Source organism: Myzus persicae, unplaced genomic scaffold (assembly GCF_001856785.1).
Source record: "Myzus persicae strain clone G006 unplaced genomic scaffold, MPER_G0061.0, whole genome shotgun sequence".
Lineage (NCBI taxonomy): Eukaryota > Metazoa > Arthropoda > Insecta > Hemiptera > Aphididae > Myzus > Myzus persicae.
The window spans coordinates 398,192-421,412 of record NW_019104011.1 but is presented as its reverse complement, the minus strand read 5'-3'; the positions used below and the strand labels follow the sequence as shown (position 1 = coordinate 421,412).

At 29.3% G+C, this 23,221-nt stretch overlaps 2 protein-coding genes across 2 annotated transcripts; both read left to right on the top strand.

The window, feature by feature from the left end:
- Positions 1-1,028: 1,028 nt before the first annotated feature.
- On the top strand, positions 1,029-13,436 carry LOC111037539 (putative sodium-dependent multivitamin transporter). The gene is made up of 9 exons (XM_022320177.1): positions 1,029-1,428; positions 4,197-4,418; positions 5,585-5,809; positions 8,536-8,651; positions 8,725-8,967; positions 9,036-9,210; positions 9,565-9,777; positions 11,352-11,536; positions 13,046-13,436. The coding sequence occupies exons 1-9, from the start codon at positions 1,321-1,323 to the stop codon at positions 13,287-13,289; spliced, it is 1,731 nt and encodes a 576-aa protein (XP_022175869.1). The 5' UTR covers positions 1,029-1,320; the 3' UTR covers positions 13,290-13,436.
- Positions 13,437-18,172: 4,736 nt separating this feature from the next.
- On the top strand, positions 18,173-22,353 carry LOC111037556 (dentin sialophosphoprotein-like). Its single transcript, XM_022320200.1, has 2 exons — positions 18,173-18,342; positions 19,668-22,353. Exons 1-2 carry the CDS (start codon positions 18,237-18,239, stop codon positions 22,319-22,321), a joined length of 2,760 nt encoding a protein of 919 aa, XP_022175892.1. The 5' UTR covers positions 18,173-18,236; the 3' UTR covers positions 22,322-22,353.
- Positions 22,354-23,221: the final 868 nt, after the last annotated feature.

The window sequence follows — 23,221 nt, the reverse complement described above, 5'->3', positions numbered from 1 at the left end:
TAAATGTCACCGTGATGTTATACATTTAAGTATTATTATCACCGAGTTAGGCGTAAGTTCGCGGTCGTATATAAATCGACGGCGCCTACTATATATGTTATACAGGGTGAGACGAGATAACCTCAGCTATTATTATACTGCGGGTATCAGATTATTAAGCGAGACTGGGCAAGTTAATTATATTTTTTAACCGAGTTAATTTAATAAAACATTTTTAACGTTAACAGTTAAAACATTATTATTTTTTCCTTAATTAAGTTATGATGAGTTACGTAGAAGCCAACAATTGTTAACGTGCAAACTAAAGTTTGTAATTACATTTTTTAATATACATATAAATAGCCAACAATCGAGACTATCATCAACTATCCACAAAGTTTAAGATAAATCATTACTTAGCTATATACATAAACCTAAAATATGTTATGTTTTTTTCTTTTTTTGCTTTCTTGTTTTGTTATCATATAATAATTATACTATTTATACGATTTTGCTTGATACCAGTATGGTATAAAAAAATTATATTTTTATTGAAAGACTGTGGCTAATATAGCAGCAACGTGGTGTAAAACTAGGTTCTATCATTTGTATCATCAGTAATCGTTTTATAATATTAATTTTCTAATTATTTATAAAAAAACTTAATTTGGGTTTTATTGAAAGTAATTTGTTCTTGCTAAGTTAATATGAACACAAATCAATTAAGTTACTTAAAACTAAATCTTAAAAAGTTAAAATTAACTTAACTGTAACTTATTATCTGGTTCATGTCCAGCGTTGCTATAGGCATATGAAATATAAGAAAAATATACCAAATAATAATGATACATGAACACCTTAGTTATTAGTATGTAACTATGCATTCGGTATAATATTAATGTTATAATATTATGTACCATATTCTATCAAATATGCGTCACATAATATATGCACAACAAACATAAATATTACATGTACGTTTGCGATATCGTAATCCCCACCGGTTTTGTGATAACTCAACATTTGAATGGTCCTGTATATACGGTGGCTTTAGTTTAATGCGTGGTTGTATCAGATGAAGATTATAAACTCGAATGAGAATGATTAGTGCCGATAAAATTCGTCGTTAAACGCGCATGTCATTTTATTTGTATTATTACTAATATTATTATTATTATTATTATTGTTATTATATCATTATTATTCAAAGCGTTACTCGTTGTCATATGAATATAATGTTTCAAATCTATCGCGAGCGTACATAATATACGTGCATTTCTCGCCGTGTTAATTGCGTTGATTGTTTGAGTACAAAAAATATACACATTTTTTAATACATTTATGGCTCTGGGCGCTTTCGATTATGTTGTGCTTACGGTCACGTTGCTCGCGTCCGCCGCGATCGGAGTGTATTACCGGCTCACTGGTGGCAAACAGCAAACGACACAGGTAAAACACAATATCAATATGCACATAATATCGTACATGACATCACAATGTTTGACGTAATGTTTTTGTCGTACGACCGTCGAGTTCAGTCTTTTGAACATATAAGTATTCAAAACGTATATTTAAATCATTTGAACGCATTGTTGTGCCTGGAGAACAATTGGACAATACGTCTACTTTAGTAGCCATGTATACAGGATGATTCACCGAGCACGTCCATCCCAATTTTTTTACAAATACCGAGCTTACTGAAAAGTACCATATTTTAAGATTCTCAGATGGTGTTTTAAGAGTTTATAAGAGTTTACACGGGAAACATCTTTTTTTCAAACGAAAATCATAATTTTTCCAATGAATTGTTAATTAGATTTTTTTATTGAAAATATTGATGTATCTAAATTGAAATTCTTCCAATAGTTCTTGAGTTATTAAACTTTAAACACTACGGAATATTAGACCAAGGCTTAGTGGTATGGGAGATATGGTAATTTAAAAATTATATTAACCGATTTTCATAGTTATTTTACATTATGTAATTAAATTTATCAGCATTTTATGATTTGTAAAAATTGTTCAAGTATAATAAATACTTTATACAGTAGGTGTATTATAGTTATTGCATCCGTTTTACATTTTTGTAAAACCATTTTTAGGGTCGTTATTCTGAGCTTATAAATTATAATAACTCAATTTAATTTTTATACACATAAAAAGTTTTTAAAAAAAATAATTTGCTCGACAATTTTGAGTAAAGAAGATTTGTTGTTACTCGATAAAAAGAAATTTGTATCGTCACAGCCCACAGGAGACTCAGGAATATGTATAAGTGTGGTAATATAGCAATCATGCTAATCTTCATTTTTCCATAATGGATTTATGCTAATTCTAGTTTTTGGAATTTCCAAGAATATTTAGCGACTTAATTTTAAAATCCTTAGATTTTTTTACAATTTAAATACTGCCGTTTAGTGGTATACGCTACAAACTTATTTTTTCTATAAATTATACAGTAACCTTTATACTGTAAATTGTTAAACAAATTATATTTTTGACAATATTGATGCATGAAAATCGAAATTTAAACGAGTCAGTATAGTCAAACTTAAGTTACTATGGATATAATAATGCACAATAATTAATGGAGGTTTAGTAATATGGGAGCTATGGTGATTTGAAGATTATGTTAATTTATATTGGATTTACTAAAATTGTATAGTTTGTAAAAATTGTCCAAGTTTAATAACTAATAAGTACTGTATTGTACTATTTAATTTGAATGAAATAAGTTTACATCACTACTAGACATCTTAAATGACTAAAAGTAAAAAAAGTAGAAACAAGTATTTTAAAATATGGTCTTCAACTATTTTCAAAAATTCCTACACTTATAAATTGAAAAAAATCAAATTATTAAGGGATACAAATGGTCGCCCTGTATGGCTATATATATGCTTATTAGGTGATTAATTTATCATACTAATTGACTGTTTTAAATTTGAACATTAAACTGCGGTTATTAAAGATCACTTTGCAAGCGTATTAAATTCCTGTTTTCTTAACGTAGGCATTTTTTTACGATCCAATAAAATATAATTCAATACCTCTGTACAATGTATGTAGCTAAAGTAACTAAGTAACTAAAAGAAATTTGAGACATATATCCATATAGGTACCTATCAAAAATCGTAAATTCGTTATTATGTACTTGTCACTAACGGACGGATGCACCCAATGGCGATATAAAGTGTTCTAAACTTATGTTTAAAAACCTAAACTATGTATCCATATTCTATAATTATCACCTTTCACAGTAAATTGTGTGTCTGTATGAAAAAATAGAATATTGTCCTTATTATTTTGTTCACTGTGATTAATATAAACACGTTTGTTTCTCAGTAGGTATATTACATTCTGTGGTGTAAAATGTCAGATATACCACACGTAAAGTCCATGCAAAAATCAATATTATATATATTTAGAAATATTTAATTCTTGGAAAACTACATTTTTAAATCTTATTAGTTATTACTTATTATTATTGATGAATAAAAGCAGTTATTTACTTGCAAAAATATTTGACCTTCGGGTGTAAACAAATAATGAAATATGTTATAATATTATAACATAATTTTTTCTCAGGAAGTTAAAATTTTGCTTTTGATGGGATATAATAAATTGATATCATCTAGGATTGGATTATTCGTCCACCAAAAACGTACTGACCACCTTCTTCATATAAATGCAAATTAATTTTATCAAATTTAAAATGTTTTCAATGTATTTCAATAATCCAATGAATTGATTTAGGTATTATAAAAAGACGGTTTTTTTTGTCTCTGAGGCCAACATTACGGCCATGGTTGTCCTGGCTTTTTCTTTACATAAAAAACAAATAAACAGTTGGCAGGGTAGGAATAATAAAAACAAACAAATACAAAATAATCCAATACCAGAAATAAAACGAATTAATAATTAGAAAAAATAACAACATCTATACATTTTTAATCCCGGGTGCTCCAAAAAAAACAATGGTTTGGTTATAATTAATTGTTATTTTTTGTTCATTTACTAATGGAGTGTCGCACGGATGATTGTAAATTACATATTTATTCACACACACACACACACACACACACACACACACACACACACACACACACACACACACACACACACACACNACACACACACACACACACACACACACACACACACACACACACACACACACACAAATATATATAATATATTATTCATGATATTTCTAGGAATACATGCTGGGAGACAAGAAACTGTCCATTATACCTGTGGGGTTTTCGTTAATGGCCAGTTTCATGTGTGCTACAGCCATGTTCGGGTTGAGCGCCGAAAACTACCTGAGAGGAACACAATTTATGGTCATTAATGCATCCAACATTATCGGCACACCTATTGTCGCCTATGTTTTCCTGCCAGTATTCTATAAACTCGGATATCTATCCGTCTACCAGGTGAATCAGTACTTATTATTACTATTGTGTAAGAATTAATTAACGTTTTTTAATTAATATTTCGTTATTATCTACAATAACACAATATAATATGTGAATTACGAACCACACAGAAGCAGGACGCCTGTTAAGTACTTAATAATAGGCGATTATAAATTATAATCGTTTAATTTTTTAATGAGACTCCTGACAAATATTTGACATTATACGTAGGTATTTAATAATTCATAATTACTTTTCTCCCTTCATTTATTTTTTATTTTTAATGCCTACTTATAGTTAGTTAAGCTTTGCAAATGCAAAAGGTCCACAGTTTAAATTTACATTAATTATGCTATGATAATATGTACCTACTTATCAAAATAAATTTTAATAAATATTTTGAAATACGCATGCTGTGAAAAATAAAGACAGGAAACTAAATGTCTCCAAGATATTATATTGAGTAGCCGATGTGTGCAAGAAACATTATTTTGGTAACTAATATATTTTAGAAAATTTATCAATAGCCTTATGTATTCTTGTACAATATGTAATGTCTATACTTGACTAAATTAATGTAATGCATTATTTTTATTTTAGTTTAAAATGATTGATTATTTAATATCACGTTAAATAATGTAGCTTTCCGTGTTATTTTTAGAACACCTAGTTTATTATTGATCATTGCTGGAGAATAATATATTTACACGCCATTGTTTTCATAGTAGTTCGATTTTAGCCCTTTCGGACTTTTCTCTGAAGTTCGGTCGGGCAGTAATTTTCAACGGAATTCGAGCGCTCGAAGTTCGTGTAACTATGTAATGTTTCTTTTGCACATTTCTTCCGGCCCGAGTAATTAAACGACGTCATTCAAGTGTGATCGGGAAACGCATTACAGGTAGTTCAAAATGAAAACCGAAAAATAAATAGTAAGAAAACAGCCTGCCCGTCACACATTGTTTTAGTGTATCGACGAGCGTCTTCGCTTAATAATATCAAATATGTTGGTACGATATTAACATGGACACCTCAGCGACTTCACAGCTGCTAAATAATATGATATATTTTATTGCACAGCGCGTGCGCGCGTTTAATGCAAAATAATACAAATGATGTTAACGTGTTATTAGAATATCAGGAAACAAAAGTAAAATAGGTTTATATTATTATTATTATTGTTTCAGTATTTGGAAGAGCGTTTCGGCAAGTCGACCAGAATCGTCGCGTCCGTGGCGTTTAGCGTCCAAACGGTGCTGCGAACTGCACTGGTGCTGTACGCGGCCTCGCTGGCCCTGAACGCGATCGCTGGCTTTTCTCAGACAGCGTCCATGACGGTTGTCGGCATTTTGTGCACGTTTTACTCGACCGTGGGCGGGATAAAAGCCGTAATCGTCACCGATTTGTTTCAGGTCAGCCTCGCGGGTTTTAAATTTATAGGCTATTGATTCGAATAGCGTCGATTCGGCCTTTCTAGTAATTAAATGGCACCGATCTTACAACGAAAGCCATTACATAATGCAATCGTACGTTTTTCATTGTGATGGTAGATGTGGGTATCCAAAAATTCGATAGATTAGAGCTGTGACAAATTAATAGTGAACGGTTACAAACAAAAATTAACCGGTGGTAGGATTGATATTCGTTGATAATCGATTGATAATAATAGCCAACTCCCTCCTATAACAAAATAATAATATTTTTATCAAATATAATATTGTTATCATAGTTTGTTAAAATAACAACATTGATAACATGTGCCAAAATTAGGAGAAGTAATAATTATGGAGGGGATTATAAATTATAACCAGCCATTGGAGATGGTCACAAAAAATCGTGACCGATTTGTAACCAAAGTGATCGGCTAGTAAAAGGAATTTCTTTTTTTTTATCACCGATTCCAATTTTAAGGGGAAATAGTCACCGATTACAAGTAACGAATTTCTGGTATACGACGAACCCAATCCATCCTGATGACGTACTATACCACACAATCAGTGCTCTCAAAATACCTATCCCTAATTCTATTTGTCAAGTTGTTCTCTGATCTTTTTATTTTAACTATGAATTTTACACGGATTGCAATTATTGTGTTCGAGGTTCTGCACTGACGGCATGAAAAAATGCGTATTCGATTATAAATAACGAAACTTCACGAGCTACAAAAGTTGAATTACAACGTTCATGTACGAATGGCCATAATTGCCTATTACGATCGATAAAGCGCATGTTAAAACCAAATAGTTTTGAACACATAAGTTAGGGACTAGAACGCCGCTATTTACACGGCTATTCCTCCTCTCGGAATAAGTTTTTTTAAATTTAAGTTAATTTAATTTTGACTCCATTGCTTGGTAATATACTAATATCTACCATGTTTCGGGTTCATTACAACGATAAGTGCAACGTCAATATTAACATATAGCAATAACCTCATTCAAATATCATATTAAAATATATTTATGGAATCGACAGAATGTATTAAACAATAAAATAGATGGTTTACAATTTCGATTTACCTCCTTGTCTGTTGAAATTATATTCACAATACCAATGAAATGTAAATAATATGTAATACGATCACATGCTGGAGTACTTATTGAAATACAATTCGGTCGCCATAATAATTCAAATCCGATTACAGGAAAAGTTTTAATTCGACTCTGTAGATATCTAAAATGTTATAAACAATAAAATATACTACCTAAGGTTCATATTACATTTGTATGATACTCCCTATAAAATTGTATTTGTCTTTGACCATATTTATGATAATACATATGTTTGATATTGTAAAGAGTAAACGGAACTTTGTAATTCAAATCGATGACCATTGAAAATAAAATTTTCTGGAACCATTCCGAAATTATTTCCCGACATTCATTCGTTTTTTAAAAATATAATCTAATCTACTTCAATTATTATTTATGTTTGAGCTATAGTGTAAGGTTTTAAAAATATTCTAATGAAAATATTTAACTTTTATAAAGGTGTCAGTGCATGATATACACGAAAGCTGGAAATAATGTAGCCTGAAAACATTTCATCAATTTCAATCGATGTAAAGAAAAAATGTATTACATAAAAAACGAATGATTATTATATTTGCTATTCTGTGCCCAAAGTTCGCATTACATTTTGAAATCATCATTGTACAAATGATTTTCTATTTTTGAAGTTTCGGAATGATGTAATAAACAATTCTTGGTTCAATTTTGCTAATGAGTTAACATACCAAATTATATAACTGGCTCAGACGCCAGTGATTAATTCGTTCTAAAGTTTGTTCTCTATTACTAAATTACTTATTGTTGTAAATAATGAGCAGTATACTATATAATATAGAACTCGAGCTTACAAAAATATTTATTTCTAAGAAATTAATTTCCTGGACACGTGTTTCGGTTCAAAGTTTTCATTAAATTCGTGCTTTAAATTAAACATACGTGGAATTCAAAACAGTATAGCATAACATCATGGCTTTACTTATATAGTTCTATAGTAAATTATTGAAGTTATCCCATCCTCATTTTCAAAATCATCTCTTAACAACATCCCTAAAATAATGCATTGTTAATCATAATATAAAATATAATATATCATTATAAAAAATTTTAATATCCAAAATTCCAAAAGTATAACAATCCAAAACGTATATTAAAGCCAACGATGATTTTAATTAAATTATGTGTTTGTCTGTGTAGATAATACTGAATATTAAGCGATATTTTAATATTTAATTTAAAAAAAAGGTTTGTAAACTAAATCCTAAAAGGACAATGAAGAGTTGTTGAGGGAAATACCATAATTACAGACATTTTGAGTAAAATTGGTTTTTTTTTTACCAAATATTATGTTATATTTTGAACTGGAAATGAATTTGATGTTCCAATTTTGTAATCAAATGAATTGGCATTTTGTCAACACACCCGGTTGTAGAAACGACAACTGTTAATTTACGACATTTTTCAAAAACCTTCCATTATCCTCACAAATATGTGTAATAAATAAATTAGGGACCCTGGAAAATTTTTCAAACAAAGAATTCGCATGATATTAAAACAACAGATCCTAATCAAAATAGGCTGACAATACTTTATGATACCTACGATGTAACGAAGTTTTTCTATTAGTGCAGTCCTTGCTCATGTTTGGGTCTGTTTTCACCGTCATTGCTGTGGCAGCGGTTGATGTTGGCGGACTGTCAGAGATCTGGAGGATCGCTTACGATTACGGTCGCGTAGAACTGTTCAAGTGCGTTGATACGAGTGGGTACACTGTGTGTGGGTGAGTTCTCCAATATTAATGTACACGAATGTTCGGACAGCTTTCAGATCGACCCGACGGTCAGGCATAGCTGGTGGTCTCTGATGCTGGGTGGAATGTTCACGTACGTCTCGGTGTACGGTGTCAACCAGGTGCAGGTGCAACGTTACCTGACCATGAAGGACTACGGTACCGCGGTTAGGACTCTGTGGTTCTCTTGGCCAATCACCGCGTTCCTGTCGCTATCGATGTGCTTCGCGGGCCTGGCCATATTCTCCAAATACCGGGACTGTGACCCGATCAAGTTGGAACCCCACGAACTTACGTTCACCTATAGAACGGCTTACTGATAAGGCGTTTGTGTGTATTCAGGGAGGGCAGAATAAATAGCGGCGATCAGCTGATGGCTCTGTTCGTGATGGACACGATGACCCACGTACCTGGATTAACCGGCCTGTTTTTGGCGGGTGTATGCTCATCGGCACTGTGCTCCGTATCCGCAGCCCTCAATTCACTGGCTGCCGTCACACTCGAGGACTACGTCACAGTAATATTTTTGTAATTTTAAGCCCTAAAACCATAGAGGGGACTGCTCAAGGAGGGAGAGGAGGGTTTCTACCTCCACCCTTTGGCTTATTTTTATCGTATAAAATATACGATAGAGCAATAATAATGCATAATATTTAACGTGGTTTGAGAATAGTCGAAAATTCATATCCCCCCTCTCTTTCAAAGAAGCTGAAAACGTCACTGATCACATATTATATCGTAACTCTTGTACCTGCAGCTGTATACTTGTATACATCACAGTGCTCGTCCTAAAATATTATTATTGCTATTGAAACAGTGCGAAACGATATTATTATTGGAATGTGTTTCGGGTGTGTATAATTATATATAGCCACTGACCAACGTCGACATACCCGATGAGAAACGAGTGCTGTGGCTCAAAGTCCTTGTCGTCGTCTACGGGATACTATCGATAGCGTTAGCGTTTTGTGCGAGTTTCGTGGGACCGCTGCTGCAGGCATCGATGGTGATTTTGGGAATCATTGGAGGACCTATGTTGGCGGTGTTCACTCTAGGCATACTCGTACCGTACGCAAACCAAAAGGTAACCATCAACCGTGGTTCGTTGCAAGCGCACGTCCATGACACCCAATAAAGCAATGGGGCAGTGGTTCTCAAACTATGGTAAGCGTACCACTAGTGGTACGCGGAAGACCACAGAGTGATAGATCGAAGAGAAGATAAATGGATATTTTTAATTGTGTTTGAACATGGAAACAGACATAAGTGGTACGTGACAGGTTAAAAATACACATGAGTGGTACGCGAAAAACGAGTTTGAGAACCACTACTATAGAGACTTGTTAAAATAACATGCATGGTGATAAAAAAAAATAATACCGTGGACTGAAAATTTGTAACTTGTATAATTTAAGAAGGACGGGACGAGGGGCCTACGAAATGTCCGGGAAAGATGTAAAAATTAAGTGTTCGCCATATATATTGCGGTATTATAATTCTTTATTTCTATTATTATTATCTGTCAACACTATTTAAAAAAAAATGGACCAAAAGTTTGACCGATACGCAACAGACCCTAGCTAGATATAGGTACATCTTAAAGTATACTTACAAGTTATAACTAACAACTAACTATAGTTGATAGCGAGCTATGAATGCATAGCATTGTCGTAGCAAGAAATGATATACGATACTATTACTATAATGTGCCCAATTTCTATTGTCACAGTAAAAATTAAATATAAAGAATAGTGTGACACATAATTTTCGAGTGCCATTTTTCACTACTGCACCTGGTGCTATTCGGTTATTAAAATGTGTAAATACGTATTTTATACCCTCAATAAATTAAATTATTGTTTTACTAAAATAATACACTAAAGGATAATTTTCTAAATTTATCTTTCAAACTTAAAACTCTGTGTATAAAGCAACGAAGAACGAAATGTGAGTGTACAAACAATAAAATTTTACGCTTTAGTATATGACGATAGTTTTTTACATTTTCAGCGTTACCAAACATCATTATGATGCTGGAAATGACAACAATATTTATGTAACTTAGAGTATTTAGTTTTTCGTTATAAGTTGTAAGTTATAACCATCTGAGCATTAGAAGAAACGCAAAGAAAAAAATAATTTTTTTTAAATAAAAAACTACATTTATTTTTTACACTCTTGTTCTACTCCCTTATACATTTAACGATTGTACTTTTTTTAAACACCCCTCATTTATGCGTTTTTAACATTAATTTTTTTTCTTAATCTTATTACAGTATTTTGTACGTTGTGGGTATTACATATTAATTATTTTTACCCGCTTCACCCCTCGAGAAAAAAAAATAATAATAACAAAACGGTATACGCCCCTGGACAGTTTAATAATATTAACTACCACTAACCAGAAATTATATAGTATGATAATATGAACAATACTATATTAAGTTTAGAAATTGGCGTGACTTCAGTGTAGTAGTACTGTGTGGCGATCTATTTTGCGGTTTTAAGCGTAGTTGATGATCTATCAAATCTTATAAATTGCAATGCCCGAAGTATAGGCTGACGGCGATGACGATCCGTCGGTCGGGCTGGTGTTTTTTGTCTCACCGGATCGGTTCCAGTTACTATATATTATTAAAACTGTACTCATGTATACAGGGCGCTTTGGTGGGTCTGATCGCGGGCCTCGTGTTTTCGTTCGTCCTGGGACTTGGAGGACCCAAACCGCCGGTGCAAGATTTGCCCACGTACACCAACGGGTGTTTGCCGGACTCGTTTCGTGACTTGCACGTAAACGCTTCGTCTACCGCCACCCAACTACTGACTACCGCAGCCACACCGGAGTGAGTATCACAGTGTTTCGTGTACATAATATTATGCACCCCACAGTGGGGCCTAGAAATACGATCAAATTATTATAACTCGAATACTTCATATCTTGTGCGAATCGAGTTCGAAAGTTTGATGTTGAATGGATCACGTATGAAATGTCGACGCGGAGTCTCTCCGTTGGAATTTGGAGCCCTCCGTGTATAGTATTACCAGCTATACGCGGATTACACATAAGACCAAATGATACATCTGATGTGTGTGCGTGTGCGGTTTCACTTATCGTATATAAGAAGCATCAGGCACATAAATATAGTTTATTAGATTCAAACGTGTACCCACCTATACAGAGTGATCATGATTTAAGGTAACACTGAATGCATGACCATTTATTTTATTCAGAGTTTTTTTTTGTCCAGCCTCCAAAATACTCAATATTATACTTTATTTTTTTCCACAACGTAAACAATAAAAAAAAACTACAACCTTTTTAGTTCACATTAAAATTTCATTAGTATTTTTTAATCAACTTTGACTCATCAATTTTTTTTTATCTTAAACATATTTTAGTGTTTCATGAGGAGTTTAAAATCGTAAGAAATCACACAGAGGTTCAATCAAAATAAAATAAAATAACACGAACAATATTTTGAAAATATTTTGCATTTTTGTTATTATTCACATTAACTGTTTATTTTTTATGGAATACAAAGTTCCTTGTAATTTTCTACGATTTTTACTGATTCATATGATTTCTAACTCATTTTCAATAACGGAATTATTCGGATATATTAGGATCGAACTTTATGCGTCTAAATATTGTCTAAACAAATATTGTGGTTCAAATTTAAACTCAACGGTGGATTGGTGAGTGGTAGGAGGGAGAGAGATGAAAATATTTGTCTTAATACACAATTGCTGAAATAAAGTTAAAAGTTTGAATTTTTCAAAAACAAGTTTAATATCATAAGTCCTTTTGTGCAGTAAAGAACTCCAAATCAAATATCATATGGTCGAATATTTAGTGTTACCGTGTTATCTTGATCACACTGTGTGCAGAAGTGAAGTAAAACAATATCGATTTCAATAAATTTTCTAAATTGTGTACATAGGTACATGGAACTTCGATACAAATACGTTACTATATGCGTTAGCATTTATCGCCAATGGTATAGTATGCAGTAATAATTTAAGTACTTAGCCAAACATGATTGAATATTATCCATATTATTTTAATTATTTTATTTCTGTATAATATATATATATTTATTTTTATTATTTTTTTATTTTTATTGTGTATGTGATATATATTATTACGTGACAACTAATAAGTATGCCTGTATTACAACTTTTTATTCAAGCTGTAAAAAATCACCAATAAATATATTTTCGGTATCATGATATGATATGAATATGCACTAAAGAAAATGTCGGATAACAATACTAAATTATTCTTCTACATTTACATTTGCACATGGGACATCCTGTAGCACAGTAGACTTAATCAAATGTTATTGTTTTAGGGCTCACGAAGACAATTACATGTATTTGTATAAGATAAGTTACATGTATTATATAGTCATCGGTTTCGCAACCACTGTATTAGTGACGTTGGTGGCAAGCTTGTTCTTCGAATCGAATGTAAATACTCTTGATCCGAAACTACTTTTCTCGGCTAATCCAAATGGTGCAGAAACACAAGTTGAAACGAGACAAAAAAGACATTCAACCGTCTCGAAAACTGTCACGTTTTCCATTAATTCGTGAAAAAATATCATTGTTTGTTATTATTATTATACATTTCTAACTAATATTAATAGTTTAATTTATAATACAATAATGATAAGTATTTTTGTTCAACTTTATCATTTTAACCAGAAAGTGAATTAACTATTTATATGTTTGTTGAGTATAATCTATAGTATAATAAATTTTATACTATCTACTTATTGTAATTTATATTTTTACTGTAAAAATAGATTTCTATGATATTTTTGAATAAAAAACTGTTATAAAAATATGTTTTTTAACATAATATTTAATTATATTTAATTTTAAATGTTTCTTAGGAATATAGGAAGTAGTAAAATCAGTAGTGGGGTAAGGATGAGAATATTTGTATCTTCAGTGTATTCATTTTCCCCGTGGTCTTTGGTTGTGGTACAAAATATTGAATAAATTGAGACTAATATAATATGTAACACTACTTTACTATTTAACTTACATATGGATACGTAACAATAATGTCTGTTTATACGGAAAAAAAAATACGTCTTTCATGCTTTTTAAGCGTTCTCGTATAATCATAGTTGACATGGATTATGATTATTGTGATTTGTGAGTTTATGACTACGACAAGTGTTTTCGTAGTCTCCCACATTTCTTTATGTATTCAGAACGAGATACCGTCAGTTTTATCCTCCATTTTAATTTTTAGTACTAGATAGATGAGAGTTTTGGTGAATTATTACACCTTCAACACTATGACAACATAATATTGAAGGTCAAATTATGTGTTGGCACAACTCTAAAATTAACATTATACAAATAAATACATAGGAATAAATCAATAATAGAATATTATGTATCTTAGAACAACCGTAAAAAAAATAAAAAATAAAAATGTAAATCAATTCATACTATAATAAAATATTATGTCCCATGCTAGAAAAAAGTGGTGACTAACTGGTAAACAATAACATGCTATAGAGTCCCAGAATCAGCATAATTCGATTGGGATAAGCAATATGTACGAACAAATGTAACTCGATGGATGTGTTGATTTTACAATGATCTGGGTTTTATTACTTTTTTCTGTATACATAATGATATATAGTACAATATAAAGCTTTTATTTTAGACTTCTGCATATTTTCTGGTAAGAACTTTGATTTATAATTGGTAAATATTTTGTGGCAATCAACATTAAAAATTCCCAGTACTTTTCTCAATGATTGGGGAACAAAAATAAAATTAGGAGTTAATATTCTTAAATAGTTTTCAACTTAATCGATTTACTTTTATATTAGAAAAACGAATTACCGTAGATACTTGACATTTTCTCTGACTGTTAACATTTCCTATATACTTATACTTTCAAAGTATTTTGTTCATTTTGGGGCACTTTTTGAAAATTTGATATTAAAGAGTTTTTATCTATACATTTCGATGAAAAAATGTTCGCTCAGTCAAAAAGTAGTTATTATACCTTTTTTTTTATTAGCATTTGAAATTAAAATTTTGGTAAAATTCCTAAAGAATCGAAATTTATTTTGTAGATAAAAATGTTTGAAATAATTTTGATATCTAAAGGTTTGAAAATATAATAAACCTTTTTCTTAAGTTTATAGGTACCTACTGGAAACACAAAAAATAAAAATAAAAACACAATTTTTTTATATTGACATTTAAAGTTTAAATTTTGAAGAAATTAGATTCTTAAACGAAGAATTATCGCTATACTTAATTATAACTTAAAAAATATTTACTGCATGCGGGTATTTAAAACCTTTACATATATTATTATATTTTACACACACACCATTGTCACAATGATATTTTCAAGACATTGGGGTTTATGTTATGCAGCCTAAACCATTGAAGTCTATTTATACCTCAAACCTATTAACATTCGTTTTAAGGGAAGTAAGCGTCAACTCAAAAGTTAGTAATAATAATATGATACGATGTAAATAGTAGTAATAATGAAATATTAATAATAAAATAAATACAATGTTTTTGGCAATAATTAATTCAACTTTTTAATATTAGGAAAATACTATAATTGCAATATAAGTATATCACAAAATATACTTACTTACATATTCTTCACTCAGAATCGTTTTTTGTGATATGTCATTGAATTAAAATAGGTAAGTACATTGCAGAGAATTATTCAACGACGTCTTATACTCGACACTTGCTGTACAGCAGAAATGGTACTTAGTTTCTCCCTTTTTAGATACAAGTCACTGGATAAAATACAGATGATTATTGATTGTAATAATATAATATACAATATATATTGGATATTACATACAAGATACTATTCATTTTAGTAGATTTTTATTTAAATTATAATATCATTAATTATTCATTGGTGCCGGTATACATAGACACCACTACTATAATTGCTATTGCCTATTTGATACTGTCTATTCAAGGATGCTTGGTTAATTTTATGTAATGATTACATACCCGAACCCATAATGTAATATAGCTACAGGCTACAACATTATGCGTTAACGGTATGTACATAATCTCTAATTTAGTGTATGGTCGAGTTAATGGGGATGTTACTTAACAGTAACATATTATACGAGTATCTACCTCTATTAATGTAGAGCATTAATTAATCAATGCAATTATTATAATAAATGAAATATCATCCAAGTAAGTAGTAATCAACGTCAATAAAATAACAACAACTTAGTTAAGAACCAATATACTAAACAATATACAATATACTAGTTAAGTTTACGCAATATGCAATGCTGGACAAGTTAACGAATTTGTTCAGCTCATCAAGTTAAGTAAATAAAAGAAAAAGTATGTTCATAGTTAAATTAAACTAACTCCGTTGCCTAATAAATTTCTGTTTATATTTTGAACATAATTTAAGAAATCTTACAATCGTATTTACTGAGTTATTAATTTATATAGGTAACTCATACATCGTACGTACCTAATTTATGAGCTCTAGCTATACAATTAAAGAGGAAAATCAATCATTTATTAACTATAACTTCCCCATTGTAATATGCAGTAGGTATACTCAAATATTATACATTTTTAGAGATTGAAAAGTGACAAATCTACTCCTATGACAACTAATATTATTTGAAAAATAGGTTAGTATAGTAAATCAATAAAAGAAGAAAATACTGAAGAATGAAGTTTTAAATATTTGAGTTGTTGGCACATATTTTTATGTTTATTAGAATGAATGGATTCAAACTATGACTACGTGATTATTGTCAGGAATGATTAAATAAAATATTTTATTTTAATTAAATTCTGTATATATTTTCGATGTTCATTTGCAAATTATAAAAGCTTGTGGTTTATCACTTTTGTTTTACTTTTATTAACGTTTTCAATTTTCTATCCGACGGATCAGAAGAAAAACCAATTAATGTTTAATCCAATTTAAATATACCTATATTGAGTGTAAAAAAAACCCTATCTATTTAGGTGTAGGCGTTATAACTTCAATAAAGTATTGTATATTATAATTGAATACAAACGACAAGGGTATCAGAACTGCAGTTTTTACATAATATTCGTAAATTAGACAACAGTTTACAACGTCAAACGATATCATAATGAACAAACCGTTTGGTTTCAAATATCAAGTGAATAAATATAAATGTACGACTTGCCAGTAGAAGAGGTTTTTATTCTTTAGATGTTGAAAAATATCGTATACGCCATTATAATATAACACAGTGTAACAATATCAAAGGAATAATGGAATTCAACAGATAAAACTACCGGACATGTATATAGAATATCTGAAAAGGTAATAAAAAAAAAGAAGTAACTGTTTTGGGATGTAAATACAAATCAACCAAACTAATATTTTGGAAATAAACTAATGCAGAAAAAACTGAAATGATTGAATATTATGGGATGAACAAACATTTCGTGACTGTGGCTTATTTCAAAACGACGGAATAAAATAAAAACTAACAACATTTTCAACATATCTACTTATGGTAATCATCAGAATGGTTTATGTTAGTCTAAAAGGTAACGGAATTGTCTATGAAACGATTTTTTCCAAATTCATTTTTTTCTTTCAAAATCCCTGACATAATTGTATAACTTGTAATGATTGTTCTATTATATATAAAGACTTTATGGTTTATAGGTAGGGATTTTTTGAACACAATATTGCAATAGGACATAACTTAATGCGCTTTATAAATAATAAAATATTTATACGAAATGCATAGGATAAAATTAAGTTATATCATGGTAAAATATTAAAATGTCTTATAAATATAAACGATATATGACTATATATATATAGTGCAAAAAAACAAAAACTTTAAATTATAGTATCTAAAATAATATTTATTTTAATATTCTATTTTTTTTTTAATATAAACAATTTAATTTTTAAGGAAGAAAACCTAACCAATTATCAAGGAACTATTAAAATTTATTTTCTACTGAAAATAACTACTGATTACGGTTTCCTGAAGTTTTAAGAATATTTTACTTAAAATAAAAATTTAAAATTAATTATTCAAGGAAATTTATAGAAAAATAATACCACAAAACTATACAGATTTTATATTTAAATTTCAGAGTTAACCAAAAATGTATTAATATTAATTAGTTGTTAATATTTTGTTCTCTTTAAAATAGAATTAAATTCTTGCTTACAATAATACATTTCATATCTTTAATCTTTAATCTTTATATTAAAGTTTTGTTAAAATGTAATAAATTATAAATAATTATAATAATTTAAATAGTTTTAAAAAAATAACACTTTTAATTTAGTATTTAAAAAAAAATTATTTTATTGTGTTGCGTGTTATGAATATTGAATACATTACAACAAATTATTCAAACATATGTTATTATTACTATGAAAATACACACGTGTTAAGCAAAATGATTTTTGTTTTCTAGTTGAAACAATCATAGCACGTTATGTTATTCATTCAAAGTTATGAGAAATATCCTTAAAATCAAATAAAAATGAACTTCTACCAGAATTGCATCGTATTCTTTATAACTCATAAATACATTTTATGGATGCTAGTATCACAACGAATTCTATACACGTCGTCTGTTACTTCAAAACGTAAGCAAATTATATTGAAAAGGTATAATAGTATTACTTGTATTGTTCTATCAGGTTCTTAAAATTTAATTATTGAAGCTGTTTAAATTCAAAACGTACCATATAGACTAGAGGTATAGAGGTATTGATAATATAGCTATTGATTATAAATAATTGTTTGATAAATGTTAAGTTTTTTGAGCTCACGCATATAACACAATAAACTAAGCTGAAAAATATAATTTATTAAAAGTTACCTTAAAATGTAATCTTTAATTCATAATTTGTTGATTCGAATCAAATAATTTTAACCCTTTATATAAAACACATACATTTTTGAAGATGGCTAATCTAAAAACACAGGTGATAAGTAATTAGTGAGATTTGATTAATAGCATTAGTTAGGTTAGGTTAGGTTAGCAACCAAGCAAGGGTCGGCAATTAACGGCTATAGTAAGCCGTATGTGGCCCTCATTGGAATGTTATGAGGTCCTCAACTATGATAAAATGTGAAAATTTTTTATTTATTTATTGGTTTCACCTTAAAATTTTTGTTGAATCCTGGCTTAAAAAACACACTTTATGAAAGATATATTATTAAGTTTAAAACAATTACAGTTTAAAATCTGAATAAAAAAAAACTAATAAACTGTAAATTAATGTTCCAAATTGACACGGAAAACGTAACGGCGATTAATCACGATCCAAGACCTTTTATATTTTAATGAATTGATTATAAACCATAATTAATAGCTGTGGGGGTCGTGCGAAAACGCTCTGAGTGCAATCACCGGTCGACGTTGCTAGCTCCCGGATGGGTGACCACACGGTTTTTAGCAACACATCCTTGCCACATATACACAAACACGCGTTACAATCCTACCAACACACAAACCTGCTAAACCTTTACAAAAAACTCCCTACCGTACCACCCCACACCCAATGGTCTATGTTGCAGCGGGTTCCCCTAATAATAATAATAAAAACAAATAATAACATAAACGTCAATGAATATAGTGTAAAAAATATCTATTTAAATATTAATTCTATTTAAACTTTTTAAATATACTTTTACGTATTCGATTGTTTCATTTATAGATGTTTTTGAAGAAACTTTGTCTATTAGTCTAATCTTAACAAAATATTCTATTTCAAAATATCATTAATAAAATAGGAATTATTAATTAATTTTACCGATTATTTGAATATTTAAAGTTGTTATATATTAATAATTATGAAAGTTTTTATTCAGTTTACTTTGATCATGTTGGTATCAACTAATAATGCTTTAAATTAATTATCAATATAACTATTAACTGCTTCTATTTTTCGGTTTTTATACCCAGATTTTGACTACGAAGTATCAGAAAAAAGTGATTTACCGTTCATTCATTATCATGGTAAACCTGAAACTAAAGAAGAAAAGGAAAATAAGAACGCTATGGACACATATAATTTAGCTTTAACAAATGATATGGATGAGGAACAATGGAAGAATAACCTTATGGACGGTGAACAATATAGTAATAATAATAATAATCAACACAGTGTTGAGATTCCGTTTTATTGGGTAGTTGGTGTTGATGGCCGAAAGCATAAAAAGAAAAAAACCCACGCTCATTTACGAAAATCGAGAGATGTAACTTATCACAAATCACATCATAAATCACCACTGAAATCAAGTAAATATAATGATCAAGAATTCAATAAACATTTGAAAACGAAAGAAAATAAAATAAAATATAAAAACTTGCATCATAATAAGCACAAGAAATTAGATGATGAAACAAGTCATAAATTGAAAGATGAATCAAGTGATACATTAAGTAAACATCGGCATGTTTTAAGAAGAAAAAAAACTAGAAAAACATCATCTCATAAAATACACAAGAGATCAAGTAAAAAATTAACGGATTCAACAATAGATGATAATATGACAATGAAAGATTCAAATGAGTTGAATAAAAAAGTGAGTAAAAGATCTTCTAGCCTAGAAGATTCAAATAATTCAGACAAAGTTGTAAAGAATGTAGCAAAAACACATTCAAGTAAAAATTCAAATAGAAAAACAGACAAGGTATTAAAAAATCAGCGAAAATTAGACACACACAATAATTTAGATAAAGCTCATGATAGTATAAAGAATAATTATCAAAAACGTAGATCGAGTAGTAAAATAGATAAACCAAGTAAAAAATTAAAAGATGCTCACACTAACCAATCAGATAAATATTCAGACAAGCATCTGAAACAAAAACAAAACGATAAATTAAAGGAAGGGTCAAATAGTGAATCAGATGATAACTTAAGTGATTCAACAGATATTGAAGACAGTGATGAAGCAGATAAAAATGTCGATAATTTAAAAAAAAAAAATCAGCACCAAAAAAGAAATAGTCAATCTAGAAAAAAACCAAACAATAAATTAAAAAAAGTGACGGATAAACATCACAGTGATTTAAAAGACAAGTATACTGAAAAACAATCGAGTAATAAAGCAGGTGAAAACTCAAGTGAAAATGAATTAAAAGAAGTAGAAAGTGATGATGAATCAGAAAAGAAATTGAATGATTCAATAACCAATGAACATAGTGATGTATCTAACAAACAAAATAACCATAAAAAAAAGAAATTAAATAACAAAGTCGGTACAACTTCAAATAATAAACTAAAACAAAAATCGAGTGATGAATCAGACGAGGAATTAAACAATACAATACGCAAGGAACATGGCAATAAATCTAATAAACACGGCAAGAATTTAAAAAATAAGCAAAAAAAACAGAAATCAAATGACAAAGTCGGCAAAACTTCAAATAATAAACTGAAACAAGAATCGAGTGATGAATCAGACGAGGAATTAATTAGTCAAATGCACGATGGACATAGTGATGACGATAAATCTAATAAACATGCTAAGAATTTAAGAAATAAACATCAACATCAAAAATCAATTAGTAAAGCAGGCAAAAAATTAAAAAACGAATCAAATAGTGAATCAGATGAGGAGCTAAATGATTTGATGAACAACGATCTTAGAGACGTGGCTAATAAACATAGCAGCCATATTAAACATAAATCAAACAACAGAGTCAGTAAAAATTCTGAAAAAAATGATAAATTAAAACAAGAGTCAAGCGGTGAATCAGATGAGGAATTAAATAATTCAATGGACGATGAACATAGCAATGGATCTAATAAACATCAGCATCAAAAATCGAATAGTAAAGTAAGTAAAAAATCAAGCAATAATCTAAATGAAGAACCAACTGATGAATCAGATGATGAATTAAATGATTCAATAAACGATAAACATACTGATGTATCCAGTAAACATGCTAACAATTTAAAAAATAAACATAAAAAACAGAAATCAAATAATAAAATGGGTAAAAATTCAAGTAATAAATTAAAACAAGAATCAAGCGGTGAATCAGATGAAGAATTAAATAATTCAATGCACAATAAACAAAAAGATAAATCTAATAAACATGCTAATAATTTGAAAAATAAACATCTGAATCAAAAATCAAATGGTAAAGGAGGCAAAATATTAAGTCATAAACTAAAAGACGGATCAAGTGGTAAATCAGACAAGAATTCAACAAGCAAGGAATCGAGCAGTGAATCGAATAATTCGCATATAAAACCTCCAAATAAGAAACATAGAAAGAAATTGGAAACTAAAAAGGACAAGAAAGGTAAAACATTTAAAGACAGTCCAGTTAATAAATCAGCTGATAATACAAACAAAGAATCAACCGATGATGAGTCTAATATTGTGGTCAATCATACCATCTCAAGTCAAAAATTAAGACCAAAATCAATCACTAAAACAAAGAAGAGAAATAATAAACTAAAACATAATTCGAAAAATAACTCAAATAAGGATTTACAAGAAGATGATCAATCAGATGATTTAATTAAAATTACTCAACAAAATTATTTTTCTAATCGTCATGTGAAAGACAAGGATCCATTGCTAGATGATTCGAAATAGCATTCAAATAAAAACAAAAACCAATCATTTTTCACCTCAACAAAGATGTCTTGGATCATTAAATATTTTAGGTTTAACAATATTTTAAAATAATTAAATTAAATTAAATTGAAGTTAAAAAAAAAAATTGTGAAGAATATTTGAATTTGTCAAACGACTTAAATTATTGCTTGCTTGTAGTTAAAAATTTCGTTATAACGTTCTTAGGATGCAAATTGCGTGAAATGTACATTACATTTTGTAGCAATAACTAGGTGTTATTATATTTAATGAGTTATTAAAAACCGAAATACATAAACATATTTATACACTATAATTATTATGTTTACAATATTGTTATTGATTTTATATTAAATATACTTGCTCGGATTTTATAACATGAATATAATATAATTTATATACTTTTAGTAGTTAGAGCTATCTCAATAGTATCTCTTATAGCGTTTTCAACTCTACAATTAAAAATATAGGTAGTAATATTAAATAAAATAAAATATTTATATTAATTTATATGAATTTATTTTGTATTAATATTAAATATTTATAGCAACAAATGATATCAAAAACAACTAAATAATGAGTGTCAATTTATTGCAATGATGTACAAATATAATTATTAATATACTGTTATTATATTGTTAGTTAATAAGGTAGATACTTATATGAATTTTATTTTAAGAACGGGGCAATGTTTTTCAATAACTCAAAATTTTCTTTTTTCGTCTAATAGCATTCGATAAGATAAGAGCTTAAAAATCTATAAGTAGCATTTATATATTATTATACTGGAAGATTTAATTAAATATATATTATTTGAGAAAGCATAAAATTATAAAATATACCATTTTGAAGAAATACTTTTACTGAGGATAGTATCTCTAAGCTATAGCCTGTGTATAC